Source organism: Phyllopteryx taeniolatus, chromosome 7 (assembly GCF_024500385.1).
Source record: "Phyllopteryx taeniolatus isolate TA_2022b chromosome 7, UOR_Ptae_1.2, whole genome shotgun sequence".
NCBI lineage: Eukaryota > Metazoa > Chordata > Actinopteri > Syngnathiformes > Syngnathidae > Phyllopteryx > Phyllopteryx taeniolatus.
The window spans coordinates 26336529-26362714 of NC_084508.1; the positions used below are offsets into that span (position 1 = coordinate 26336529).

The following is a 26186-nucleotide window of genomic DNA, read 5'->3' on the forward strand; positions in this document are numbered from 1 at the left end:
GGGGTATTGTTCACGAGTGAGGGAAGAATGGAACGGGAGATCGACAGGCGGATCGGTGCAGCGTCTGCAGTGATGCAGACTTTGTAAAGAAGTGGTAAAGAAGGAGCTAAGCCGAAAGGCGAAGCTCTCATTTTAACGGTCGCTCTACGTTCCTACCCTCACCTATAGTCACGAGCTGTGGGTCGTGACCGAAAGAACAAGATCCCGGATACAAGCGGCCGAAATGAGTTTCCTCCGCAGGGCGCCCAGGCTCTCCCTTAGAGATAGGGTGAGAAGCTCGGCCATCCGGGAGGATCTCAGAGTAGAGTCGCTGCACCTCCACATCGAAAGGAGCCAGATGAGGTGGCTGGGGCATCTGATTCGGATGCCTCCCGGACGCCTCCCTGGTGAGGTGTTCCGGGCACGTCCCACCGGGAGGAGACCCAGGACACAACCCAGGACACGCTGGAGAGACTACGTCCTTCGGCTGGCCTGGGAACGCCTCAGGATCCCCCCGGAAGAGCTGGATGAAGTGGCTGGGGAGAGGGAAGTCTGGGCGTCCCTGCTAAAGCTACTGCCCCCGCGACCCGACCCCGGATAAGCGGTAGAAAATGGATGGATGGATGGGGAAATGCGCTTTATACATGAGAAATTACGGTATTTGTAAAACTATTCTTCCTGTAAGGACTATCAAACAATGACCCTTTTTGGAAAATTCCAATTTGATCTTGATCTTGATTCAATTACAAATTTTCTTTGACGATGCACTGTAGATGTAATCTTGACATATGATTGTTGCCGTAATTTCTTGTGTATAATGCGCATTTTTTCCCTGAAAAAATTGTCAAAAATCAATAGTGCGCATTATACATAGGTATAGGGGAAAATGAAAGACTTTCACATTTTATAAATGTATACCGCCATCTAGAGGTTGTGAAAAAGTTGTACACTTTCATTCCAATATGCCACCGCCCCCTAGTGTAGCCTACACTTTTAACAGGGGTACGCATGACTGCATAATATGTACAGTTGTGCTCATAAGTTTACATACCCTGGCAGAATTTGTGAAATATTGTTTTTTCTTTTACATACGACTGATGACCATCATTAACTTATTTATGGTTAGGTTTTGTTTAATGACAATGCTTTTCTGAAATGCTTGACAGTTTAAATTGAATCCCATTAAAATAAACACATACATAGGTAGAAGGATTTTCCAGAATTTTGAGGTCAACTTTGAGGGTGCGTATTATACATGGGTGCGCATTATAGTGCGCAACATTAGTGCGCAAATTACGGTACTTTGAATGTATTTGCCTTGGGTAAGTGGAAATACAGAATAGAGAATGTGTTGTTAGAACAGTGTTTCAACAATTTTTTTTACACATTTAGACTTTAGATTTGTTTTGGCTAAGAGTATGTGTTACAAATCTAAAACTATTTCCATATATAATCATTGGCCTTTATTCTCATAAACACCAGAAACAAACTTAACAGTACCTCTGGTCCGGGAGGGCCTGGTGGGCCTTGTACCCCACTTTCTCCAATTCTACCCTGTTGATAAGACAGAGCTTATGAAAACTTGAAAATATAATTTCTTCAAAAATTGTGTACATGCTTGTCACTCAGTATTTACATTCTAAACAGAAACATTGAATTTGTTTATGATTATATTGGAATGTTTTCAGATAATCTCAAGTAAATTCATTATCTCATCAGCAACTATAGTTTGTTAAAATTATGTCATTGTGATTACACTGTGATTGAAGATTGACATGATTCAAAAGTCATTGACATCAGGCTCTCTTGTCTCAATTATTAGCCAATGCTTGCTTATGCTTTGAGAACTCGATCAATATAAGTTTCACCAACTTGGCTACAAATGTGTAAACAACAGCAGAGTACTTGAATATTTGTCTGTTGCTGTATTACACTGAAACACTGATACGACGACTACTCTCCCCCTCTTGTTAACTCAGGGATTTTTGATAACTGCCATTAAAAAAGCTTTGACGATGTTTTGTGCTCAGTATTTTTGAGAAATTTTACAAACCCGGTTCTCGCAAAGGGGAAAACAGTCATCATGATGACTTCAACCAGTCAAATATGGCATTTGTGTTACAGATAATCCACAAGGAATGTGATGAAGGTCATCTATAGGTAACCTTAGTTCTTTTAGTCTGTTTTCTGACTGTTTTCTGTATTGTGATGGTACCACAGGCTCTTCCTTCAAATAAAGACACTTTTTGTTTTTTTTTTCAACCATGGCCTTATGCGCGAGGATAGCTTCTGGACCAGTGTAGAGTCAATCCTGAATATTGCATGTCTTACTAAAGTTCTAATATTGTTTTTGTGAAAATGAACTAGGGCTGTGAAAAAAAAAATTGTTGCAGATGGACGCACTGTTGGACGAGTGAAAAACATTGCCAAAAACAACAGAGGAGCAACTAAGTTATTTTTAAGACACTATGAGATGTGTAATATACATATAACATTATGTAGAGTATGAGTGAACTGAATGGTTGTTAGTGGGATTTTTTTCTTTTTTTAAACCTAAAATGAATGGTAACAGCTCTACGGCACATTGCTCAACTGGTTAGCACATCTGGCACACAGTTCTGAGGACCTGGGTTCAAATCCGGCCTCGGCTGCGTGGAGTTTGCATGTTCTCCCCATGTCTATGTGGGTTTTCTATGGGTACTCCGGTTTCCTCCCACTTCCATAAAACATGCATGGTCGATTGATTGAAGACTCTAAATTTGCCCGTATTTGTGAATGTGAGTCTGAACGGTTGTTTGTTTATACTGTATGTGCCCTGCAATTGGCTGGCGACCAGTTTAGGGTGTACCCCGCCTCTTGCCCAGAATCAGCTGGGAAAGGCTCCAGCACGCCCGCGACCCAAGTGAGGATAAGCGGTACAGAAATTGGAATGGTAATCGCTAGCATGCTAATGCTAATCGTGAAAGCTAACTGTTTAGCAAAGGCTATTTTTGTTGTCTCAAATTCTGTACAGAGTTTATACCATACACTCAGTTCCAACATATGCAGTTTAAGGATAGAAGTCCAGCCCTCATAAATGAGAGTAAAGAAGAAAGAAAAAAAGGGGGGGCGGCAATTACTCGAGTACTCAACTAAATATGAATAGGTTAATCGATTCTAAAAAGATTCGCTAGTGACAGCCCTAAAATGAACACAAACTGCAGATTCCAAAATACATTCCATTAATTTCTTGCCTTGTTTCTGTCACTACTGAGTAAATGAAAGACTGTATCAGTGATTTGGGAAAATGGCAGAGCAAGCTTTAGTTCATAAGCTAAAAAAAACTGTCCGGAACCTATGAGTTAACAAAACCTGAACAAAACACACCTATACTGACTGAAACATACCAGTGGTCCAGGTTTTCCTCTTGGACCGGGAGGACCAGATACACCAGGAACACCCTGAAAGACACAAATACAAACATACACACATGCGTGCACACACACAAACACAAATACACACACACACACATACAGTCATATCAGAAGGACACCAGACACCACGGTCTGACTAACAAACCATCAAAATGTACAGTGGCTTCGTCAAAAAGCTAAATTATGTGACAGTGCACATACCTTATCACCATGGTAACCAATCTCTCCTGGTTCACCCTGTTGTCCCACTTCACCCTGAATTTCACAGCATCATACAGAGATATAACAACACAACCCTAACACTGAATACATGGATATTATAAAGTCATTGCATGTATACAATAACCTGTAGCTCTTTCGTTATAAGAGCACAGTTATTTTTTTCTGACAACCCGTAATGTTTTCGGTTGGGTGTGTGTCTGTTTGTTTGTTTTACTCCATATGCTTGAAAGCTAATGCAAAAAACTATCACAACCAGCTTCCACCAAAGTTCTTGGAGGCATGACCACGGGCCAATTAAAAATCTGTTAAATACAATGAAATCTTGGTTCACGAACGGCCCAGTTCACAAATAACATTTTGGAGGAATTATTGCCTCAGTTAACACACAATTTTGGGTCCATGAACATCATCAGAGTCTTGGAAATGACACATAATGCTCAGTTGTGCTTTTTCATGCATCGCATAAACATTATTTTTTCGTACATGACACATTGCAGGTATCTTTGGTTTTTTTTGGGCTCAAAATTTCCCCTCAGTATGGCTCCAAAGAAATTACAAACTGCTAGCTGTAGTGTTTTGAAGAAGCCTAATCATAAAAGGAAGGGAAAAAAAAAAATGGACTAAACATGAGAATGATGTTCGTGTTTGTGATCTTGCCGTGCATAATACTAATTATTATTATGATGATTATTATTATTATAAATCAAATTTGTGTTGTGCTTTTCTCAACCCCCAAAGTTGCTTTGGATATGTTCACACAAAGGACACAAGTTAAAAAAAAAAACTCCACAGACCTCCCTCACGGAAGAAGGAGCATCTACTGTGTGTAGTACAGCCAATCCAGAGAAGAAGCAAAACACCGGAGATGGACAGCTAGTAGGGCTGCACGATTATTTTGATCAAATCACGATTGTTCTTCATGTTTGGGAAAATCTTTATTTTTATTGCACTACTTTTCAACAAACAATATGGAAGTGTTTCGTTCAAAAATGATTCTTCAAATGAGAATGAATGATAGATATCCATCCATCCATTTCTAATGGTTATCCAAGGTCGGGTCGCGGGGTCAGTAGCTTTAGCAGGGATGCCCAGACTTCCGTCCCAAGGCGTTCCCAGGCCAGCTGAAAGACATAGTCACTTCAGCGTGCCCTGGGTCGTCCCTGGGTCTCCTCCTGGTGGGGCGTGCCCGGAACACCTCACCAGGGAGGCGTCTGGGAGGCATGCGAATCAGATGCCCCAGCCATCTCATCTGGCTCCTCTCAATGTGGAGGAGGAGCGACTCTAGTCTGAGATCCTCCCGGATGACCGAGCTTCTCACCCTATCTCTAAGGGAGAGCCCAGACACCCTGCGGAGGAAACTCATTTCCACGACCCGCAGCTCGTGACCATAGGTGAGGGTAGGATATCCATCCGTCCATCCATTTTCTGTACCGCTTCTCCTCACTAGGGTCGAGGGCGTGCTGGAGCCTATCCCAGCTATCTTCGGGCAAAGAGGCAGTGTACACCCTGAACTGGTCCCCAGCCATTCGCAGGGCACAGATAAACAAACAACCATTCGCACTCACATTCACACCTACGGCAAATTTAGAGTCATCAATCAACCTACCACGCATGTTTTGGGGACGTGGGAGGAAACCGGAGTACCCGGAGAAAACCCACGCAGACACGGGGACAACATGCAAACTCCACACAGGCGAGGCCGGATTTGAACCCAAGTCCTCAGAACTGTGAGGCGGATATGCTAACCAGTCGTACACCGTGCCGCCGAATGATAGATGATAATAATAAAAAAATGTACCTAAAAAACCATTACATTACCAAGGACTAACTGAATAAATATGCTATTACTTCATGGAAGCAAATACAGTTAAGGCATAAAACAATAACATTAGGTTGTAAGCACTGACTTTTCATTTGAAAATCCCCATCACTATGGTAAACTTTGAAGGACGGGTGCAGTATGTCTTCGTTGTTCTGCTTCACCATTGGTCAGTCGTGCACGGTCACAAACTGCAAAGAACTCGAAAGTTTGTGATTTCCCTCTCTATTTACTTCCGGCAGTTTTTCATTGGGGTCAGGCCAGCCAAAAAGTCAAGGCAGTCGCTACAACGATTGTTAATAGTGTCTTACCATGACACACCGCCACGCCGCCAATGTACTGAGGGCCAACTTGAAAATAAGAGCTTCATATATTACAACATTGGAGGTTAATGTCATTTTTAGCTTTTATTTTGGCCAGGGAGCATGGTGCTGGCCCTTAATGAAGCCTTAACCATACGTTCGCCCCTGGTGGCTGGCTCACTACATTGCAGGCACAGCTACAAATGAAGCACTTTTCATATGCAGCAGTGCTTGCATTTTAAATGTAAAAAATCGCCTACGATCAGGCTCATTTAATCGTGGCAGCCAAAATCACGATCACAATTACAATTTGTTTAGTTGTGCAGCCCTAACGGCTGGCTAGCTGGCTGGCTGAAGAAGGAGGGAGCTGGACACAGAGAGAGGTGAAAGTCTGCCCAGGTTCCACCTTCGACCACTGTACGAGAGCTCGCTGGTCATAGCGTTGGTGAGGCCACAATAATGTATGCGAAAAGGCTACAACATTGCACAAGGATTTTCTAGTGAATACAGCATCTTATTTCTTCGTTAAGTGTTTTTTCACTTCTCTCAATATTGTGCTGTATCTCAGATCAAATTCTGTTCGTGAATCTAGGTTTCACTGTACATTGACCCTAATATAAAGGTATTTAAGACTTTTTTTTTTTTTTTTTTTACTTTATTGAATGAGAAAATCAGATTCCTTGGAAAGCAGCGGACTGTTTGTTTATTTTTGTCTCCTTTAGTAGGTGGCAACATGCTTCCCCTATAAGACTGGAGCAAAACAGTACTGCCTGCAAAGTTTTGTTCAGATTCATAACCTGGATCCATTTTTGAACCTTTATTAACAGCAGAACAAATTAAAAATGGCTGGGCTGTCTTCCAATGACTGGGATATTTTCTGTTTCATTTTTCAAGGAGTATATTATAATAGCCACTAAAACAGGATGAAGAACTCTACTACTAATAGCTCACATTAATGTCTTTGCCAAATTACACACAGATACACTCCAATAATATAAATATTTAGATCACCTTATCACCTTTCAATCCAGGCAGGCCAGCTCGTCCGGCTGGTCCCTGCCACAGAGGGAGGAAAGGAGGGAGAACAACAAAACAAAGGATAAATGAAGTAGTAGCAGATACAGAAGAATTGTTTAGAAATAGGATCAATGAAAAGTAAAAACACAGAAATTTAGATTTCATACTATCAAGGATGAAATATGATGAATAATCAATGCAATTTTGCCACAAATGTCAGACGATGGGGAACATCCAGCTTGCTCATATTATTGACAGCAGTATATAGCAGTTAGCCTCAATTAATAAAGTGCTAATAATATATTGCTGATTTGTATTTCTTAAGATTTCAAATGATAATTTGGATGAAATTAGTTACACACAAAAATGAAACCCAATATTCATTTTTAACATACTGTAACTATGACAGTGATTTACATTCACGTACAAATTCATATTTGTAAAATACAATGACAAAAACGTGGTTTAGATGTGACAAATATTGAGATAAATACAATATTTCATATACTGTATATAACCGTGGTATACATATATGCAGTTTTATAGCTACAACTTGACAATAAAACATTTCAAACTTAGAAGCATTTGAATAATCATTGTTTAACTACCTTCGGTCCGACCATACCAGGCAATCCTCGAGGACCCTCAGAGCCCAGGTCTCCCTACGGAAAGAATTAGATGGACAAATGAATCTTACAAACACAATCAGACCCATAGGCACTTTAACACTGAAAGTCATTTGTACTAGCACCTAACATCTTTCTTGTTGGCAGCTCACTGTTTCCAATGTCTTACCCAGTACATTCATTATTCACAATACGGCTAAGCCCTCCTGACAGTCCGTGCAGTTGTTTTGCATGAGTGTTCTTGGCTCTGCTCGTCACTGCCAGTATTCAAGTTGCACTCTTACTGTCAAAGTGACACCATTGAAATGGCTATAATATTTGGATGAACTGAAAATTATGGGTTTACAAGACAAAGATCTGCCAAGTTGGCCTAAATTTAAAAATAATGTCAGCAATGTTGTTAATGCTGGTGCAGTAATAGTGAGGTGTGTAGTGACCTCAAACTGGAGACACAAAGCAGCCTCTATCACGCATAAATAGCATAGCACAAATGCATGGCACCAAACAGGAGGAGAGAGTTTCTAGGGGGCCTGAGTCTACAGTTAATTTGCATCTCAAAGAGAAGGGGTAGGGGAGTCAGCTGGGATAGGCACCAGCACGCCCGCGACCCTAGTGAGGACAAGCAGTACGGAAAATGGATGGATGGATGGAAGATCCCAATACAAAATGTTTCTCTCAAGTTAATATTATCATATACTGCAGAAAGTTTGCTTATGCGTCGGAGGAGCATTCTTGTGAGAGGCCAATGACAGACACTTATAATGTACTTTAATTCATTCAATCATAAGTCGATGTGAACCTTATGCAGTGCCAATGAAACAAATCCTGAGGAATCCATGAAAAGTCTCAGAACAGAAAACACATGAACATGGACACACAAACTAAACAAAGCGAGGCAGCTGATTCCAGGGATTATGAGAAACAATAGTATTCAACATTACAACACTGTGGCCTCCATAAATAGCGGTGAGATAACAATTTCGATCTATTACAATTTTTTGCGTGGAAAGGGCAAAAAAGAATAAACATTTTACCACAGTCACCCCCCCCAACAAGCTTCTAAACTTAAAAAAACACTATTTTCATCAAATCCTTGTTTCTGTCAGCTAGGTGTCTGACTACATCACATTTAGCATCACACACTGGCACAGACATCAAATACATTCCAGAAGGAACGCTTGCTGCTTTGTTTCTGCTTTCGTTCTGATTACTCTGCTTTGTATGATTCGGTTTCAATAAATGAATGAACACAACTAAAGCCACACCAGTGTGAATGAGACTGGAACGTGTGAATGAACGTGTTTTAGATGTCAAATAAAAAGTTGCCAACCAGTGCCAAAATGACTCAAGCGTAAAGATGACTAAATATGAATCACATCAAAAGGCGGATTAGGGAAGTGGAAGTGTTTTGGTTCCCATGTACAGAATGATTACTCAATATTACTTGTGGGCTGGGGTTTGTTGATCTAAAGATTTGGAAAAGGTGGGCCACTTTTATAATGAATTATTATTTAGGCTTTGCGATTTCTACAGGTTGCATTTACAAGTTGTAGTTTAGAGTCCAGCGATTACACATTGTCAAAAGAGGAACAATATTCATTTTTTATAAAGACCACAAGGTAGCTGAAAGATTGAATTAGACTTTCCAGATCACAATTATACTGTGATTTTCAATCAATCACCTCTTGATCCATGGGTCAGAATTAGGGCTCGTTATGAACTTCAGGGAGAGGAAAATAATTTTGAGTACAGTATGTGCATTAGCTTACAAAATAAATGGAGCAATACATTATGATTATTTAATGGACTGAAACAGTAATGAGAGTTATATACTGTATACATTTAAATAGATTCAGAGCCACAACTCTTTAGTTCACCAGTCTACCGTGCTGCATTCTTTGCCGCTCTTGCTGTCGTGACTGGTTTTACATTTACTTGTTACTATTGGTGGACTCCCAGCAGGAACTGTATGGGTAGAAGATAAAGTCAGTGTAGTGTTTTCACTATTCCTCAGATAAATTAGGACCCGGTAAGCAGGTAGGTTGGGAAGATTTCCAATGAACACATATTGTATACTGTAGTTACAGGTTCCATTTTTCTTTTCATTTGTGTTTGCCCAGTATTTCCAATGCCTGTCTCCTTCTTGCAGGTTGTGAACTCGGATTTTGTTATCAAAGTTTCACTTTTTTTCTGATGGGTTCTTCATCGAAGCTTCATATCCTATTCCTTACGCATGGCTCTTTAGTCTTTTCATATACTGGTTGTGCATTGATTTTCTTTCTCCAATAGACAGACCACAACACATATCAACAGACAGCAGTAGCCTGTCGCCTCAAAACAGGTAATTGGAGGCTTACACCAGAAAAGTTACATATTTCCACTTCTGTTTGTGAGACTGATTGCGAGTGCCCAACATGGACAGGAGTATGCAGTTGAAGTGTTCTGGCTGAAGATCTCCCTGAGGGTGGTAAGGAGTAGTTATTGATTTCTTAATTCCCCACATGCCTAAAAGCACCTTTAATTATTAACCTACCATTGAAGTCTCATATCTGGTCAGAGTGGAAACATGTTGGCAGACCGTAATGGATGAACGCCTCCAAAAACACCTTGGCCACTGTTGTTTCAGTCTCATTACTTGTAGGGAAAGGCTGAGCATAGTGGGTGAAAGGGTCAATGACTACGAAAGGCCTTTTCACACTTAGCAGAGCACAGTTCACCATCTACCAATTAATTCATTGTGTATGTACTGCCGCTGCACAACAACGCAACACTATGTGGCGGAGTGATTTCAGAGTGACAAAAGCAAGGACTTTGGCGGAGTTGTACAGTAAACAGCATGTAGAAAATGGGGGAAAAAATGATTAATGCAGTTTCCCAGTGTCCCCAGCTCTGGATCACAAGACAAATGACGTATCATCCATCCATCCATTTTCTGAGCCGCTTCTCCTCACTAGGGTCGCAGGCGTGCTGGAGCCTATCCCAGCTATCATCGGGCAGGAGGCACACCCTGAACTGGTTGCCAGCCAATCGCAGGTACAGTGACGTGGTAAAGACGGCACTCCATTGAGTATACCAGGTTGGTTGAAAAGTGGGAGAAACATGTGATTTTAGCATTTTTAACAATACTGCTAGCTTCAAATAAAATATAACATAGTCACTCATGCTTCACTTTTTATGACATCTCTTTCTCCTTATTACAAGCAAAGCCAGGGCTTTCTGTTGTAACTACTTAATGTTTCAACCAGAGGGCTATTCCTGTTTGGTAGCTTAGCAACCAGTGCCAAATATCGGCACGCTTGTGCCATGCTGTCGTCATCCCTGTGCCGTCCTGCGTTATATCCTGCGGTGAGCATCATAAAAACCAAATGCAGTGTGAAAGCGCCTTAAGACACTGGCTTCTCCCCAGGCGTCAGGTTCAATTAACAGGAAATCAATACAGACCAACTCAATTGTACTCAGCTTTGTGCAGTCAGGTCTTCTGAGCAACACACCTGCAACTGGTTTTAACAGACTACTCAACTCAATCTGAATGGAATTTCATCTGGCTTCACAGGGGTTGAATATTCATTTTGCCAAACTGATCAGAAGTGCATTTTCGCCATGTGTACCATCATTCAGAATAAAGCCAGGAAAAGCTCTGTCTGTGCAAGCTTTGTCTCGCTGTGACTGCGCGGTGATGTCATTGTTTATGCACGGCGTAAATATGGCAACTCCCAATGGAGCTTGTATGCAACAGAGATCTTGGTTTTAACTACTAACAAGTGTCTTTTATCAAGCAGTTTTGTTAAATAAACATAAAAACAATGCCAACTACTGCGCTGAATAGACCACGGACCTCCATCCCATCCATCCATTTTATGAGCCACTTCTCCGCACTAGGGTTGCGGGCGTGCTGGAGCCTATCCCAGCTATCATCGGGCAGGAGGCGGGGTACACCCTGGTTGCCAGCAAATCACAGGGCACATACAAACAAACAACCATTCACACTCACATTCACACCTACGGGCAATTTAGAGTCTCCAATTCATGCATGTTTTTGGACTGCAGTGTCTCAAGGTAAGTAAAGTTGTCTTATATAACTTGACAACCTCATCGTATTTGGTTAGACCAAGAAGAACGAAAAGAAGTTGCTTTATTGTCTCCAAGACTTGTCTAAAAGTATCCATTGGTCAAATCTCAATTCTGCCAGCGGCATGTCAAGCATGTGGCCATATTGGGTCAGCTTCAGGAACCAACCATCAATAAAGGGAATATTGTCCTACAGATAGCTCCACTGTAGTCATTGATGCTTTTCTCCTTTGTCTGTAATGCCATCAAAACGTGACCTCGTTTAGTCTCTGTGCACTCAACACTGCACAATACTGTTCTGTACAATCTAATGTGACCACACAGAAAATAAACCAATAGCCAGGAATGAAATAAAATCCCGTGGCAGACCTTATTGATGCTTGCGTCACTATGTGACGACGAGACGTCGGATCCAGTTAAATGCCATTCTCATTTACGCATGATGAAGGAGCAGTTCAAATACCATACCAAACAGCCAATGAGGGAATAAGCATCGAGTCCACCAGAAGTACCAGCAGCCCTAGCGTAGCTCCTCTTGTCCCTTTGGAAAACATCCACGAAGATGCAGAACAGAAACGGCAGGTTTCTGTCAGATCACGAAGGCAATTGAGTCCATCCAATCACAGGCTGTCCAACCTTTCGTTAGGTATACAAGCCTCAGTCCAATAGCTCTCACTATAACTGCATTAGCGTGTAAGCCAATAGGTCGTAACCTGGCCAGTTAAAACTAGCCGTGAACTCACACAAATCAACACAGCAGGAAGACATTTTCCACTCACTTCATTGCAGCCTTATGCCATCGTTAAATTGAAACTAATCCACTCTCTCATTTTTTCGTTCTTCCACCCCCTGACCAATCACAATAAAGGAAACTTGACATCTTTCTACATTAGCCTAGAAAGTCACTTACCCCAATGCCAAACAAGTCTTGCATCATGGTGAGGACAGTACATTTCAAACAAACTATGCAACTATCTTAAAAAAAGTAGTGCATATTATATCTACTGCAATCTATCTGTATTGTATATATTATTTTTTATCAGAATCAGAATCATCTTTATTTGCCAAGTATGTCCAAAAACACACAAGGAATTTGTCTGTATGGTGGCAAAGTGGATGTCAGTCTCATATTTCTGAGATGGGACGCCTAGTGGAGTTTGCATGTTCTCCCCATGCTTGTGTGGATTTTCTCCTGGTACTGTGGCTTCCTCCCACATTCTAAATAGATATGTTAGGGCCATTGAATATATTCATTGAAGTGTGAATGAGAGTGTAATTGGTTGTCGAAAAGTGCGCTGCGATTGGCTGGCGACCAGCCTCACGCTCAAGGTTTTCAAGGTATACCACAGTTTTAAAAGTCAGTAAAACTTTCCATCAGTGGTATGAGCTGTATTTCTTTCTTTTTCCATTTTTTTTAATCATCAAATGCATCGTGCAGGGCACCGGCGGTGTGCAGCCAAGAGTGACAGGAATTTTCTGCGTACGGGAAAATCACAGATGCGGCCGTTGGCGGCATAGTAGGGGAAAGATATGCAGAACGTGCTTATGGAGAAAACCAGCTCGAGAAATAAATATTTCCAAAACAATATCACATTTATGAGCGCACCACCCATCACGCTTCGACAGATTCTAAGTAATTAATTACTTAACTAATATATTAATATGAACAGAGGTGTCAAATGTATTAATAATTAATTATTATTATTATTTTTATTTATAGGTGCCTTTCAAGCCATTCAATGTCATCGTATAAACATAGTTACAAGAAATCAAGCAATACAATGAAAACAACAGAACATAAAATGTCAATCAAAATGGCAAATGATATAGGAAACGTTAAAGTCAATAGGCAGTCCAGAATAGATGTGACTTGGATGAATGAGAATATTAATTGACATGCTTCTGAACATTTTGGCTCTGATACCCTCAAAATGGTGCGGGAACATGAAAAGACAGGCGAAAATGTACAGACTACCGGAACCATCTTAGGTTAAACCTGAGATGCAGACAAAACTGCCTCATACCCCAAGCCTATGCCTATGCCCCACCATGAAAGGCTTCAGGACAGACAACATTGTGGAAAAGATACCAAAAAAACAACAACTCTTGAATGAGAGCGTAAGACAAGTAAATTTTACCATTGAAAGCCTCAAGCTAGAAGTAGACGAATTGCTCCTCAAATTACAAACAATTATGCCCCAAGAGGTCTGTGAAAAAGGTAATCACATTTACAACTAAAGCCCAGCTTGCTCACCATAACAAAACCAAGGAAAGACAAACAAGAAAGTTTCAGAAATTACAACCGAGACATAACACCTCCACTTCGCAGTTGCTCATATGGAGGCAAGTAACTGGGAACTCAACCAGTGAGGATGTACACAATACATGGATAAAAATCTTGGTAGACAGAGAACTTACCTATTCAGAGATGAGGCGTTGGCCAAAGGTTTGAATTTTGCCATGACACCACAACAAGTTCCAATCGTTGATATGATCACGACTACAGAATCAGCTATTAGGAAGAACAAACTAACAGAAACCGATGGGGAACAAACCAAGTAAAAAGAGTCGGCATCACTTTCCAATCCCAAAGCCCCACCCCCCAACCTCTTCCTAGAGGAAAGGAACGCTTTGACAACGCTGAGCAAGGATGAAAATGTCACAATCTTGCCAGCAGATAAGTGGAGATTCAGAGTTATCCTTAACACAACAGACTACCATAACAAGGTACTCACACTTAACAAGGATGCCAGCAAATGAAAGACTGAGAAGAGACCCAACAAGCGGGTAAAAGAAAAAAAATCACTGAGCACCTACAAATGTTAAAGTCAGGAACCATCAACCCTGCACTGTATTATATATTTATTATATCCTATATCCACAGGAGACCAATCCTGGCATTTATGGTCTGCTGAAAATACACAAATAAGGGGCACTCTCAGACCAATTGTCAGCAGCATCAACTGTTACTTAAAACATTGCTAAGTATGTGGGTAACATCTTAGCACCCTTGGTTGGAATACTCTACTGTCCAAAAGTCAATGGACTTTGTTGATAAGGTCAGAGACCTACAGCTGGTTGACAATGAAACTATGGTTTCATTCGATGTCACCTCCTTGTTTACATGCATTCCAACCCAAGAGGCACAGGAAACTGGGAGGCAACAACTCCTGCTTGATCACAGCCTCCAAGACAGATACACAATTCATCCCGAACAGATATTCCACTTGCTAGAACTGTGTTTTAACACCACAGATTTTCAATTAATGGGAATATTTTACAGAAAAAAACATGGTTGTGCTATGGGGTCCCCGGTACACCGGTAGCAAACCTGTAATGGAGGACATGGAAAGGAGAGCTCTGAACTCCTTCTAAGGGAACAACTCCAAGTCATTGGTACAGATATGTGGATTACACATGGGTTATAATTGAAATCCAAGAAGTGCAAGCCTTCACCAAGCACATTAACTCAGTAGATAATAACATCATGTTCACACGTGTAGTGACTCTGACCCAGTTGCCAGAACCTCCCCCACTTGATGGGCTGCACTATTTCAGGCTGCCCTGCTGTGAGACTGCCACTGAGAGGATGCCTGGCGTATGTCAAGTGGACCCTAAGTAATTAGCAGGTCCCCTCAAAATCTTGGTTTGCAGTCATCAAGGACTTATTTTCTTTGTTTGAACTGACAGCAGCCAAGGGGTTGGGGATCCTCTCTCCGAGAAGACCAAGCTGGGACAGCTTCAATTCAAGGTTGCTTTTATCCATCCATCCATCCATCCATTTTCTGAGCCGCTTCTCCTCACTATGGTCGCGGGCGTGCTGGAGCCTATCCCAGCTGTCATCGGGCAGGAGGCGGGGTACACCCTGAACTGGTTGCCAGCCAATCGCAGGGCACATAGGAACAAACAACCATTCGCACTCACAGTCATGCCTACGGGCAATTTAGAGTCTCCAATTCATGCATGTTTTTGGGATGTGGGAGGAAACCGGAGTACCCGGAGAAAACCCACGCAGGCACGGGGAGAACATGCAAACTCCACACAGGCGGGGCCGGGGATTGAACCCGGGTCCTCAGAACTGTGAGGCTGACGCTCTAACCAGTCGGCCACCGTGCCGCAGGTTGCTTTTAACTGAAGATAAAATGTCTGTTTTGATATTTCACGAACTCTTCAGAAATATTCTAAATGTATGCCTTGATGTCCATGTCAGTGTGTCAATTTTACACGTGCCGCTGCGAGACTTTGAGAACCGTTTGCCTTGATTTGAAGCCCAAACAGCATGAAATGTGATTGAACCATAAACAGTTGATTTGCCAAAACTAAAATTTAAACAATCATTCTGTTTGCTTTATCTATCAGTGAGAGTACAAAGTTGGGAGAGTTAGGGTTACACCATTCTTATGGCTAAATTGCAGACTGTAATTCAAGTCGATGGGTGTGGTCTTCGCCAACCTTCTCTGTCCCTTAGACACACCGCCTGGGTATTTAACCCTTGAATCACGCCTCTACCGCACTCTTTCGGGTCTGGCTCTCATGTTTTTTTTTCTCGTGCTGGCTCTGGGAACCGTGCGACCTCCGCTTCACGCTTCCTTTTTCCGTTGTCCTCCGGCCCACACATGCACAGACGCCCGCCGCAACCAAGCCGGCGGCGTTTCGATCGACAAAACCATGAACTGCATGAAATTGGATAAACTGATGAAGCCTGCTCGGATGAAAGTTGAAACCTCTTCTAAGACAACCAGAACAGTCCAGTTGCGATCGATTTAATGCCCTGAGAATGAAATTACCTGGATAAACGAGAATATTCACACATATTGTAGTGAGTAACCAGTTAATTGGGGGTGGAGAGAGAGTTCATGCTGGGGAGGCTGTTGATAGGAGTGGAGAAACTGTCGGGGCTAATGTTCTTGAACTGGCTAAAGAGATGGCACGGGGGGAGGTTGATTTTGTAAAAAGTTAGGTTTGTAGAAAAAGTTAGTAGCATGTGGTCTGAAGAGGGAAGTTGGAGTTGCTTGTAGTGATCCCGGAACAGGATACCAGATCCAGGATATCTCCTTTGCAGTGAGTGGGAAAGTTGATTAATTGCTGAAGACCAAATTTATTGAGTAAAGATGAAAAGTTGCTGGAAATTGTGTGATTGTAGATATCCATGTAAACATTAAAATTGTATCGAGTATAATGTTAGGAGATAGTGAAGACAGATGGCACAAATGGGTAGTAATGTCAGTTTAAAAATCTTTGTTGTGTTTAGGTGGTCGGTAAATAATAACGATGATAGTGGGAGTGGGTCCGTAGAGTTTGTATAGCTGTTGATTCAAACGTGAGTTAAGAGAGGCGAGGCTTTTCACTTCCTGCGGAACCCCGGTGGGGTCGCGTCGTTGAGGGCTGCAGTCATTTGGTTGTTGGTACGTTTCTGTGACGCAGAAAAAGTCCATCTTACGGTCAAGTAGAAGATCCTGGACGAGATGTCCCTTGGTTTTGAGTAACCAGGTTTGAGAAGTCCCAAGTTTACGGTGGTGTTGTCCGTTCGGAGTGATGTGTTAGCCGACCTAGCCAGACTGGGTAACACTGTGTCGTCAACTCTCTGGACAGTTTTTCGTGGCGGGCGTCGAGTTTGAGATGGATTTTATTGTTGGGGCGTCATCAAGAGTGGTGATGGATCAGGATGATCAAAACCAGCAAGCTTCACACTTGTAGTCCACATGGTTTAAAAAAAAAACCACAAAAAACTCAGCAAAGAGGAGCGAAGACTGATGTCTTTCACTAGGCTCCTCAGATCAACAGATAAAAGCTCCTGTGTATGAACCGGTCAATGCCTTAAAATCAAGTGTGACTGTTCTACAAAAGATTAAAACTAAAAGGAATCTTAAAAGAAGCCGGTGAGCACCGGCAGCACAGCAGCCAGCGGCATAATTCACTCAACCGGAGGTGACGATATTCATGTTCATTACGCAAATAGATTATAGATATTATATTATTACAAAATTACACACAATTCTTGACTTCTGATTTCAAAACAATATGTTGTGTATATGTGATACTATGATGAGGGGAGGAAGCATTTATATGGTTTCACCTCAGGGATTGTTTCTGATATGGGTGATATGGGGAGCCGCCCATGGCGGCTTTCTGTGGGAGACAGCACTCACAAAGACACGCACACACCACCTCACCACCCCCCACGTTGATGATCAGCCATGGGTGCGCAATCAATGGGTGGCGCACAGGGTGCTTACACTACGAATTGCTGTTTTGAAAATAAACCAAAATCTCCACCAGCACTCCCCCCCCCCCCCCCCCCCCCCCAATATCCCCCAATTGGGGCGTGAATATGCTGCTACTTAAATGTAGCAGCAACTCCAATCAGCACAAACCGCTGTATTACATTTTTCATTCAGGAGGCAAAAACACAGACTGACAGGTAATACTAGAAACTACTCAGATGCATCAGTATGTGCCAAGAAAATGATCAAATATGGATTCTAACAGGATCATACAATGTAAGACACCTTTCAAATAATCATAACATTGCAAAACACATACTTACCCTTAGGCCCGGAAAGCCGGCAATACCAGTACCACCAACAAGTCCCTGCAAAACATCACAGCAACATCCTAAATAGACAGGTCAGTATACTTCAAGTATTGCAAATTATGCATTCCTGGGATTCCCAATGTAATAAGGTATTTAAATAATTAGATTGTATTAAATGTACCATAATCTTATAGATTGTACATCAGCATTTTGTTCATATATATTAGGTATTGCACTCCTTAACAATTCGGTATCCACTTACATGGTTTGAAAAACAAAAGCTTTTACATATCAAGTACAGCCTCTTTTTCCCCTCAAAAAAAAACAAAACGTTGAATTATGCAGAGATTAAACACAACGTGAAAAGTCTTGGGGCACATCAACATGTGCTCTTCCTCAGTAATACATAAACCCAGTCTTCTTCCCCACTACTTGACAGTTCATGAGCTAGTTTCAGTGGTACTGTGATCAAATTTTGCTCTTTAACAGCTATTTGATCTCTAACCTCCATCTATTGCTTATGTCTCACTCCCAGTTCACCTCACGATAGAGCTCAGTGTCTGTACAAGGTCTCCAAGATCTTCAAGCGCCTAATTATGTTCGTGTCTGGAAGAACTTGAGTGGGCCACACAGAGCACATAAAGTCCCTCAAGCCTATTAAGCACATTTGGGATAAACTAGAACAGATTATGAGCCAGACCCATTCATCCAACATCAGTGACAGTAGAAATCCTCTTATGAATGAATGGAACAAAAAATTGGGACATACACACACACACACACACACACTAAAAAAAATTTATTGTAAGAGAGTCATCCAGAAGCATGACAGCAAAAGTGCAAAAGGCCCACCCAATATTTTCTTTCATTTTCCGTTATTGTCGGTGTAATGGCCATGTACCTAATTGCAATTGTTTGTGGAAAGTAATGAGTGTGGACAACTGACCTGAATTAAGATGCTAGAAAGCTTTGAATTTAGAGTGGACTGAGAAGAGCAAAGCTCAGTAGGCTGAACTAGACTGAAACCATGCCAAGAGGTCACAAAGATTCTTACCTCACTGCCATCAGGACCAGTTGGCCCCCGTTCACCAATTTCACCCACCACACCCTGTGAGGAAACACATCCACATTCAATTTTATGTATTAATTATGTGTAAATAACCCAATAAAACCTGAAGAAAATGACTCAACCAAAATTTGTATAACATTTAGCATGTTGTTTCTCCATGCCTCGACCATCAAACTGGAGTTAGGAAAATGTGAACGTATAAGCAATGGTGTAAAATAACTGTGACATACTGCCATTAAAAAAATGACAAAGAGTTACAGAGAATATCATATTTTCCATGCATCCATCCACTTTCTATATCACTTTTCCTCACTGGGGTCATAGATAAGCTGCAGCCTATCCCAGCTGACTTTGGGCGAGAGGTGGGGTACACCCTGGACTGATCGGCAGCCAATTGCAAGGCATATAGACAAACAACCATTTATACTCACAGTCGCATCTTTTGACAATTTGGAAGCTGTAATTAAACTAAGAAACATGTTTTTTGGAATGTGGGAGGAGGCCGGAATACATAGAGAAAACCATTAATTGCAAGCACGGGGAGAACATGCAAACTCCACACAGAAAAGTCAGAGCTGAGATTGGACCCTGAAACTCAGAACTGTGAGGCGGAAGTGCTAACCATTCGAACACCATGCTACCTTTTACATTTTTATTAGGGCTGCGGGATATATAAAAAAATATTGTCATCGCAATAATGGTACGTGCGATATGCGTATTACAAAGACGTGTGATAAATTAATACTTTTTCTATAGTATTGTCTGCTTTGTTGCTTGTTTGATGCATCCTTAAATGCGCATCGCCATTCACCCCACCTAGATACTGGTCTCCTATTGCCTAGAGTGGACCCATCGTCGTACAGTGAGAATCTCAGCAGCAGCAGGCAGAGGAAGAATGGCAGATGCAGGAGAGGAGGAAATAAACGAGGATGAAAACAATGGACAACTTGTGCCTAAAATGAATAACACATCTGAAATATGGGTTTTCAAGAGAAAAAAATGTATCCCAGATGGAAATACTGTGCAAGTCAAGTCATGTTGAAGAATATGGCTAAGTCGAGAGGAAACACCACCAATCTACAGTGGCGCACAACCACAAGAAGCCATATGAAGTCTTCAGGTCGAATACTCCCAAAACTACTAACACGGAGGCAAGGTGTAAAAAAAGCAAATCCACAGACAAGCATTGATGAGAGTTTTGCTAGGTTCACTGCTTTCGAAAAGACTTTGAAATGCCACAACGCTATTGCCACAGCTGTTGCCCGTTTTGTAGCCAAATGCACGATACCAATTAGTACCGCAGACAAAGAAGCCTTTTTGGATCTAATGAAGGAAGAGTACCAAAGATGGCAGCTGCCCTTGTGAATCTACTTGTCCCAAGTCACCAGTCCACAGATGTACGAGGCAAATGGACGTTTACGCTTTTACGCTAGCGCCACAGACCTATGGTCCAGTCGCACAACTGAACCCTTTGCCGTTCATTTTCTCAGCAAAAAAATGAACTAACAACACGGCGTCTGGAAATTGGATATTTCACTCAATTCCAAATCTTTTGGCAAACTGGGACTTGAAAGAACAGAAACAAGTGTCTATTGCAACAAACAATAGTGTTACTGCAGTAAAAACTACAGAACTCAACAAGTGGGTCAGACTACAGCCACCTCTGACATCTGGCTATCGGTGAGTATGGCTATTATATTGTTGATTGTTGAGTATTCTTGAGTATATTGTTGAGTAAATGTTTGTGCCACAGAATAGTTTAGCCTTAATTACAATTAATTCGATCAGCCTGCTTATTTTGCCACATTAAAAACTCATTTATTTCATTAGATAATAAAAAAATAATTTCTTTACTGGCATGTGAAATATGGCAATCATATTGATATCGCAATATTCAACACCAATATTGCATACCACATTTTTTTCCAATATAATGCAGTCCTATTTTTTATTTTAATGAATTTCAGTGAAAACATTGCTTTAATTAAAGCCAGACTAGCTCATGTATTGTAAGTTTGTGGACTGCCTTGAATCACAAACTCTGATCTCAATAACAGTTCAGAAAAAAAAGTATTGGACGAAACAGACACTAGGCAGTCTGCCCACTTGGAAACTTCAACACACACAGTGAAACTGAGGGTTAAAGTATAAAAAAATAAAAATAAAAAAAAAAGCACAATGGCCCAGTGCAGCATTTCACATTCTTAGTCACCTTGGGACATATTTAGCATTTATTTCTGGCCCAATGTTTGAAAATATGCCCTTGAACATTTGCAGTTTTAGTGGTCACATCACGAACTCCCTTATGGAATTATCATTGACTGCGAACCGTTTGATTACAGACGGGAGTCGTCTATCGGTGCAGTTTTGCAGGATCATTTCCACTCTTGTTGCAGTTCAGTAGTAGTGTGGTGTGCATTGTGTATGTGGTGATCTGTAACAGAGCAATCAAGATTGATGGCTAAAATTATTACCTTAAGACTAACTTTATGTGAATAAAATGTGGGAATTTACCCAGTCATCACCAAAGTGGAAAAATTCAGTTATCCTCACATTTTGTGATCTAATCAGGTTGTGAATTACTTCAAATTGCTGCCACATGCAGTCCACTGCTGCTACTTTTATTTAAAATAAATAAATGAATGAATAAATAAATAAATAAATAAAAAGATCCGCAGTAGACATCTAAAGGTGCTTTCCCAATAAAACCCTTTAGTTTATCTCTATTAAACTCTCGGTCGTTTCACCCCTTGAGTGCTTCAGTTGGTCTGGTGTGAAGAAAAGATACAAACTCTGATGAGGACCAAATCAGGAGGTCTGAGACTTCCTCTGAGAAGTGGTCTTCCAAATGCACTGTAGATCAGTTTGCATATGATGTCAGGGAATTTCAACCTCAGTCTGCTAAATCTGCATCTTCTTTTCCTTTCAGCTTGTCCCGTTAGGGTCGCCACAGCGTGTCATCCTTTTCCATGGAAGCCTATCTTCTGCATCCTCCTCTCTAACACCAACTGCTCTTATGTCTTCCCTCACTCCATCTATCAACCTTCTCTTTGGTCTTCCTCTGGCTCTTTTGCCTGGTAGCTCCATCCTCATCATTCTTCTCCCAATACACTCACTATCTCTCCTCTGTAGGTGTCCAAACCATCGAAGTCTGCGCTTTCTAACTTTGTCTCCAAAACATCTAACCTTGGCTGTCCCTCTGATGAGCTCATTTCTAATCCTATCCAACCTGGTCACTTCTCGAGAGAATCTCAACATCTTCATTTCCGCCACCTCCAGCTCTGCTTCCTGTTATCTCTTCAGTGCCACAGTCTGTAATCTGTACATCATGGCTGGCCTCATCACTGTTTTATAAACTTTGCCCTTCATCCTAGCAGAGAATCGTCTGTCACATAACACACCTGAAACCTTCCTCCACCCGTTCCAACCTGCTTGTACTTGTTTCTTCACTTCCTTACTACACTCACCATTGCTCTTGACTGTTGACCCCAAGTATTTCAAGTCCTCCACCGTCACTATGTCTTCTCCTTGTAGCCTCACTCTTCCGCCTCCACCGCTCCCATTCATGCACATATATTCTGTCTTACTTCGGCGAATCTTCATTCCTCTCCTTTCCAGTGCATGCTTACACATTTCTAACTGTTCTTCCCCCTGCTCCCTGCTGTCACTGCAGATCACAATGTCATCTGTGAACGTCATGGTCCACGGGGATTCCAGTCTAACCTCATCTGTCAGACTATCCATCACCACTGCAAACAGGAAGGAGCTCAGAGCTGATCCCTGATGCAGTCCCACCTCCACCTTAAATTTCTCTCATATCTCATATCTACAGCACACCTCTCCACTGTTCTTCTGTTTCTCCTCCTCTCATACATGTCCTGTACTATTCTAACATACTTCTCTGCCCCTACAGACTTCCGTATGCAGTACCTCAGTTCCTCTCTGGGTAGTCTGTCATACGCTTTCTCTAGATCTACAAAGACACAATGTAGCTCCTTCTGACCTCTGTACAACACCCTCAAGGCAAATAATGCATCTGTGGTACTCTTTCTAGGCATGAAACCATACTGTTGCTCGCAAATAGTCACTTCTATCCTGAGTCTAGCCTCCACTACTTATCCCCATAACTTCATTGTGTGGCTCATCAACTTTATTCTTTTATAGTTACCACAGCTCTGCACATCACCCTTGTTCTTAAAAATGGGCACCAGCACACCTTTCCTCCATTCTTCCAGCATCTTCTCAACCGCTAGAATTCTGTTGAACAACCTGGTCAGAAACTCCACAGCCACCTCTCCAATATGCTTCCATACCTCCACAGGTATGGTAACAGGACCAACTGCCTTTCCATGTTTCATCCTCTTTAGTGCCTTTCTAACTTCCCCCTTACTAATCATATCTACTTCCTGGTCCACCAAACTTGCCTCTTCTCCTCTTCCTTCTCTTTCATTTTCCTCATTCATCAACTCCCCAAAGTATTGTTTCCATCTATCCAGCACACTATTGGCACCAGTCATGACATTTCCATCTCTATCCTTAACCACCTAACCTGCTGCACATCCTTCCCATCTCTATCCCTCTTGTTTGGCCTTTGCCACTGCTACCTTTACCCTAGTACTAGAACATTAGTGTGCATTGGCAGCTAACAGGATACACAAATGTGTTAATATTTTGCTCCTATCACATTTGAATATCATTGATACAACGACTACATGTGAGACATAAACAGATAAGATCTGTTTAGATCTGGGATGGGCAACTTAAATAATGGAGGGGGCCAGAATTAATTTTGTATTTATTTTTTTTGTCAGCCAGCGGTACCAGGGGGCCGTATGGGACAACACACTTCCTAACTAGATATATGACAAAAACGCCATTTTAAATAAGGACAAAAAATATGTACATAGGTCTGTTTTTTATTGAACCAATGTACAGCACAGTATCTTAATATATGTCATGCTCAAATGCATGTATAAAAGATCCAGTCTTTAACAAAAGTTTAAAATGAAGAAAAAGAAAACACTTTTTTTTCTAGCACAAAAGGCGTTTAACCAACAGTAAGTGCAAAAACTAATTTTGTGCATTTTGTTTTTTTTTTTACAAAAATCAACTCACTCAAAATTGTAATATTATACTAGTATGTTTGTCCTGCATGTTATTGAAAATCCCCAAATCATTAAGCCTACTAACTTTGTAGTATAGGGCAGCTCCCTCTGCTTTGTTGAAGGAGCCCTTGTGCATCTCCCCTGTCCTGCTGCTTGTCTAGCCACCATATGCGTTTGCAACACTATTAACGGTATTAAATATGTCCATGTTTCCGGAGAACTAGTAACTGTGCACTTTAAACGAACTGTCAAGGGTTCTTGTGAAGAAAACAAATCAGTTGTTTGTGTACTTTTGATTTGAGATCTCCACGAGAGCAGCCCTTGGCAGCTTCAGTATACTTCTTGCATTTTAACTTTGGTTCCCAGCGTGCATTGCACCATGAAATTCAGATTTTTTTTTGTCTGTAATAAGGACATTAATCATTATTGTTTATGTGTGTTTATTTTACTCATAGTTCACTGAATGTGTGTTTTACAGTATTTAACTGTTGCATTTCATTTATGTTGCACTTTGTTGAAATGAAACCCAGTTCTGTTGCTTGTTGAGTGAAGCAAAAGCGAAGCGTTACATGGTGTCTCAGCAGATATGGAAGATGCTAGCTTGTTCTTGCGAGTTAATAGAGCCTCCTTTTGCCTTGTGTGACTCATTAAGACCACAAAATTAATCATGGCTGACAATGTCCATAAAAAAAAAAACTAGGTACATAGACTTGCCTTTCAATTTGCTGAACATACTATAAACTGCTTTCTCGTGATGGTGAAATAAAGCTTCACGAGGCATTGTAACACTTCAACCATTGGTACTAGTAATGGTTCATTCTTGATGCTTCATGTGCACACGAAACCACCTGCTGGCCATGTGTATAATCACAGGTAGCTGTATCTGAACCACATATGTGATGTGTTGCATTCTTTTTTACTCTTGTGAATGACTATGTGATACAAAACATTGTTTGACCAAGTAATTTCCCGACATAAAAGTGTAAAATAAATTGTTTGATGCATCCTTAAATGCGCATTTAACGTGTGCGTAAAATGTTCATCATCACTGGTATGGCAGGTTGTATAATGTTTTTCAGTCACTTTCAGAAAATGGCATGGGCTTAAGCGGGCAGAGGACTTTGAAAGTACTTATTTAGAAATAACAACCATTTCTAGTGATACGGTGTTTGCCTGATGTTGAACCCCAAGCTGAACCACACTGCATAAGGAAATATCATTGATGCTTATCAATTACCTTTGTTGATCAAAAACTACATTTTCCCGTTTCTTATTTTATTAATTGGGAAAGTATTTATTGTGTTCACAGAAAGCAAGGTAAAATAAAACCTCACTGGGAGAGGAGAAATTACTGTACCAACAATTAAAATTTTTTGCTCTTTAATGAATCACTTAACACAAAAATGATGATAAACTGTTATTTCTAAATAAGCACTTTCAAAAACCTCTGCCCTCTTAAGCCCATGCCATTTTCCCAAAGTGACAGAAAAACATTATACAACTTGGTATGCCAGTGATAATGAACATTTTAAGCACACAGAATACATTAAAAATAATAAATTTTACACTTTATGGTGGGAAATTACTTGGTAAAACATTGTTTTCTCATACATAGTCATTCACGAGAGCCAAAAAGATGCAAAAATGCAACGCAGCACATACTGTATGTGGTGAAGATACAGCTGCCTGTGATTATGCACATGGCCAGCAGATGGTTTCGTGTGCAATGAAGCATCAAGAAATGAACCATTACTGGAACCAATGGCTGAAGTGTTATAATGCTTCATGAAACTTCACCTCGCCATCACTACCCATTTCTGTTTTAAGTTATTCATTCAAAAGCAAGATTATATAAACTGGGGTGCAGTAATTTTTCCTCTCTCAGTGAGGTTTTATTGTACCCTACTTTCTTGGAACACAATAAACACCTTACCTTTGAATAAAATAAGAAAAGGTGAAAAACAAATGTCACTGATAATGATTGTTATTTATGCAGCATTGTCCTGCCTGTGGTTCCAACTCACGTGACCA

The 26186-nt window shown here is 41.1% G+C and overlaps 1 protein-coding gene across 2 annotated transcripts in view; it reads right to left on the reverse strand.

Moving 5' to 3' along the window:
• The window catches only part of LOC133480749 (collagen alpha-1(XXIV) chain-like), a 147856-nt gene that overhangs the window by 68604 nt on the left and 53066 nt on the right, over positions 1-26186 (reverse strand). For both annotated transcript variants that reach the window (XM_061779308.1, XM_061779309.1), the window contains exons 13-19: positions 19036-19089; positions 17994-18038; positions 7361-7414; positions 6747-6791; positions 3594-3647; positions 3366-3419; positions 1480-1533 (exon numbers count right to left, since the gene is read on the reverse strand). In XM_061779308.1, coding sequence (XP_061635292.1) covers positions 1480-1533; positions 3366-3419; positions 3594-3647; positions 6747-6791; positions 7361-7414; positions 17994-18038; positions 19036-19089 — 360 coding nt within the window. The remainder of the gene's footprint in view (positions 1-1479; positions 1534-3365; positions 3420-3593; positions 3648-6746; positions 6792-7360; positions 7415-17993; positions 18039-19035; positions 19090-26186) is intronic.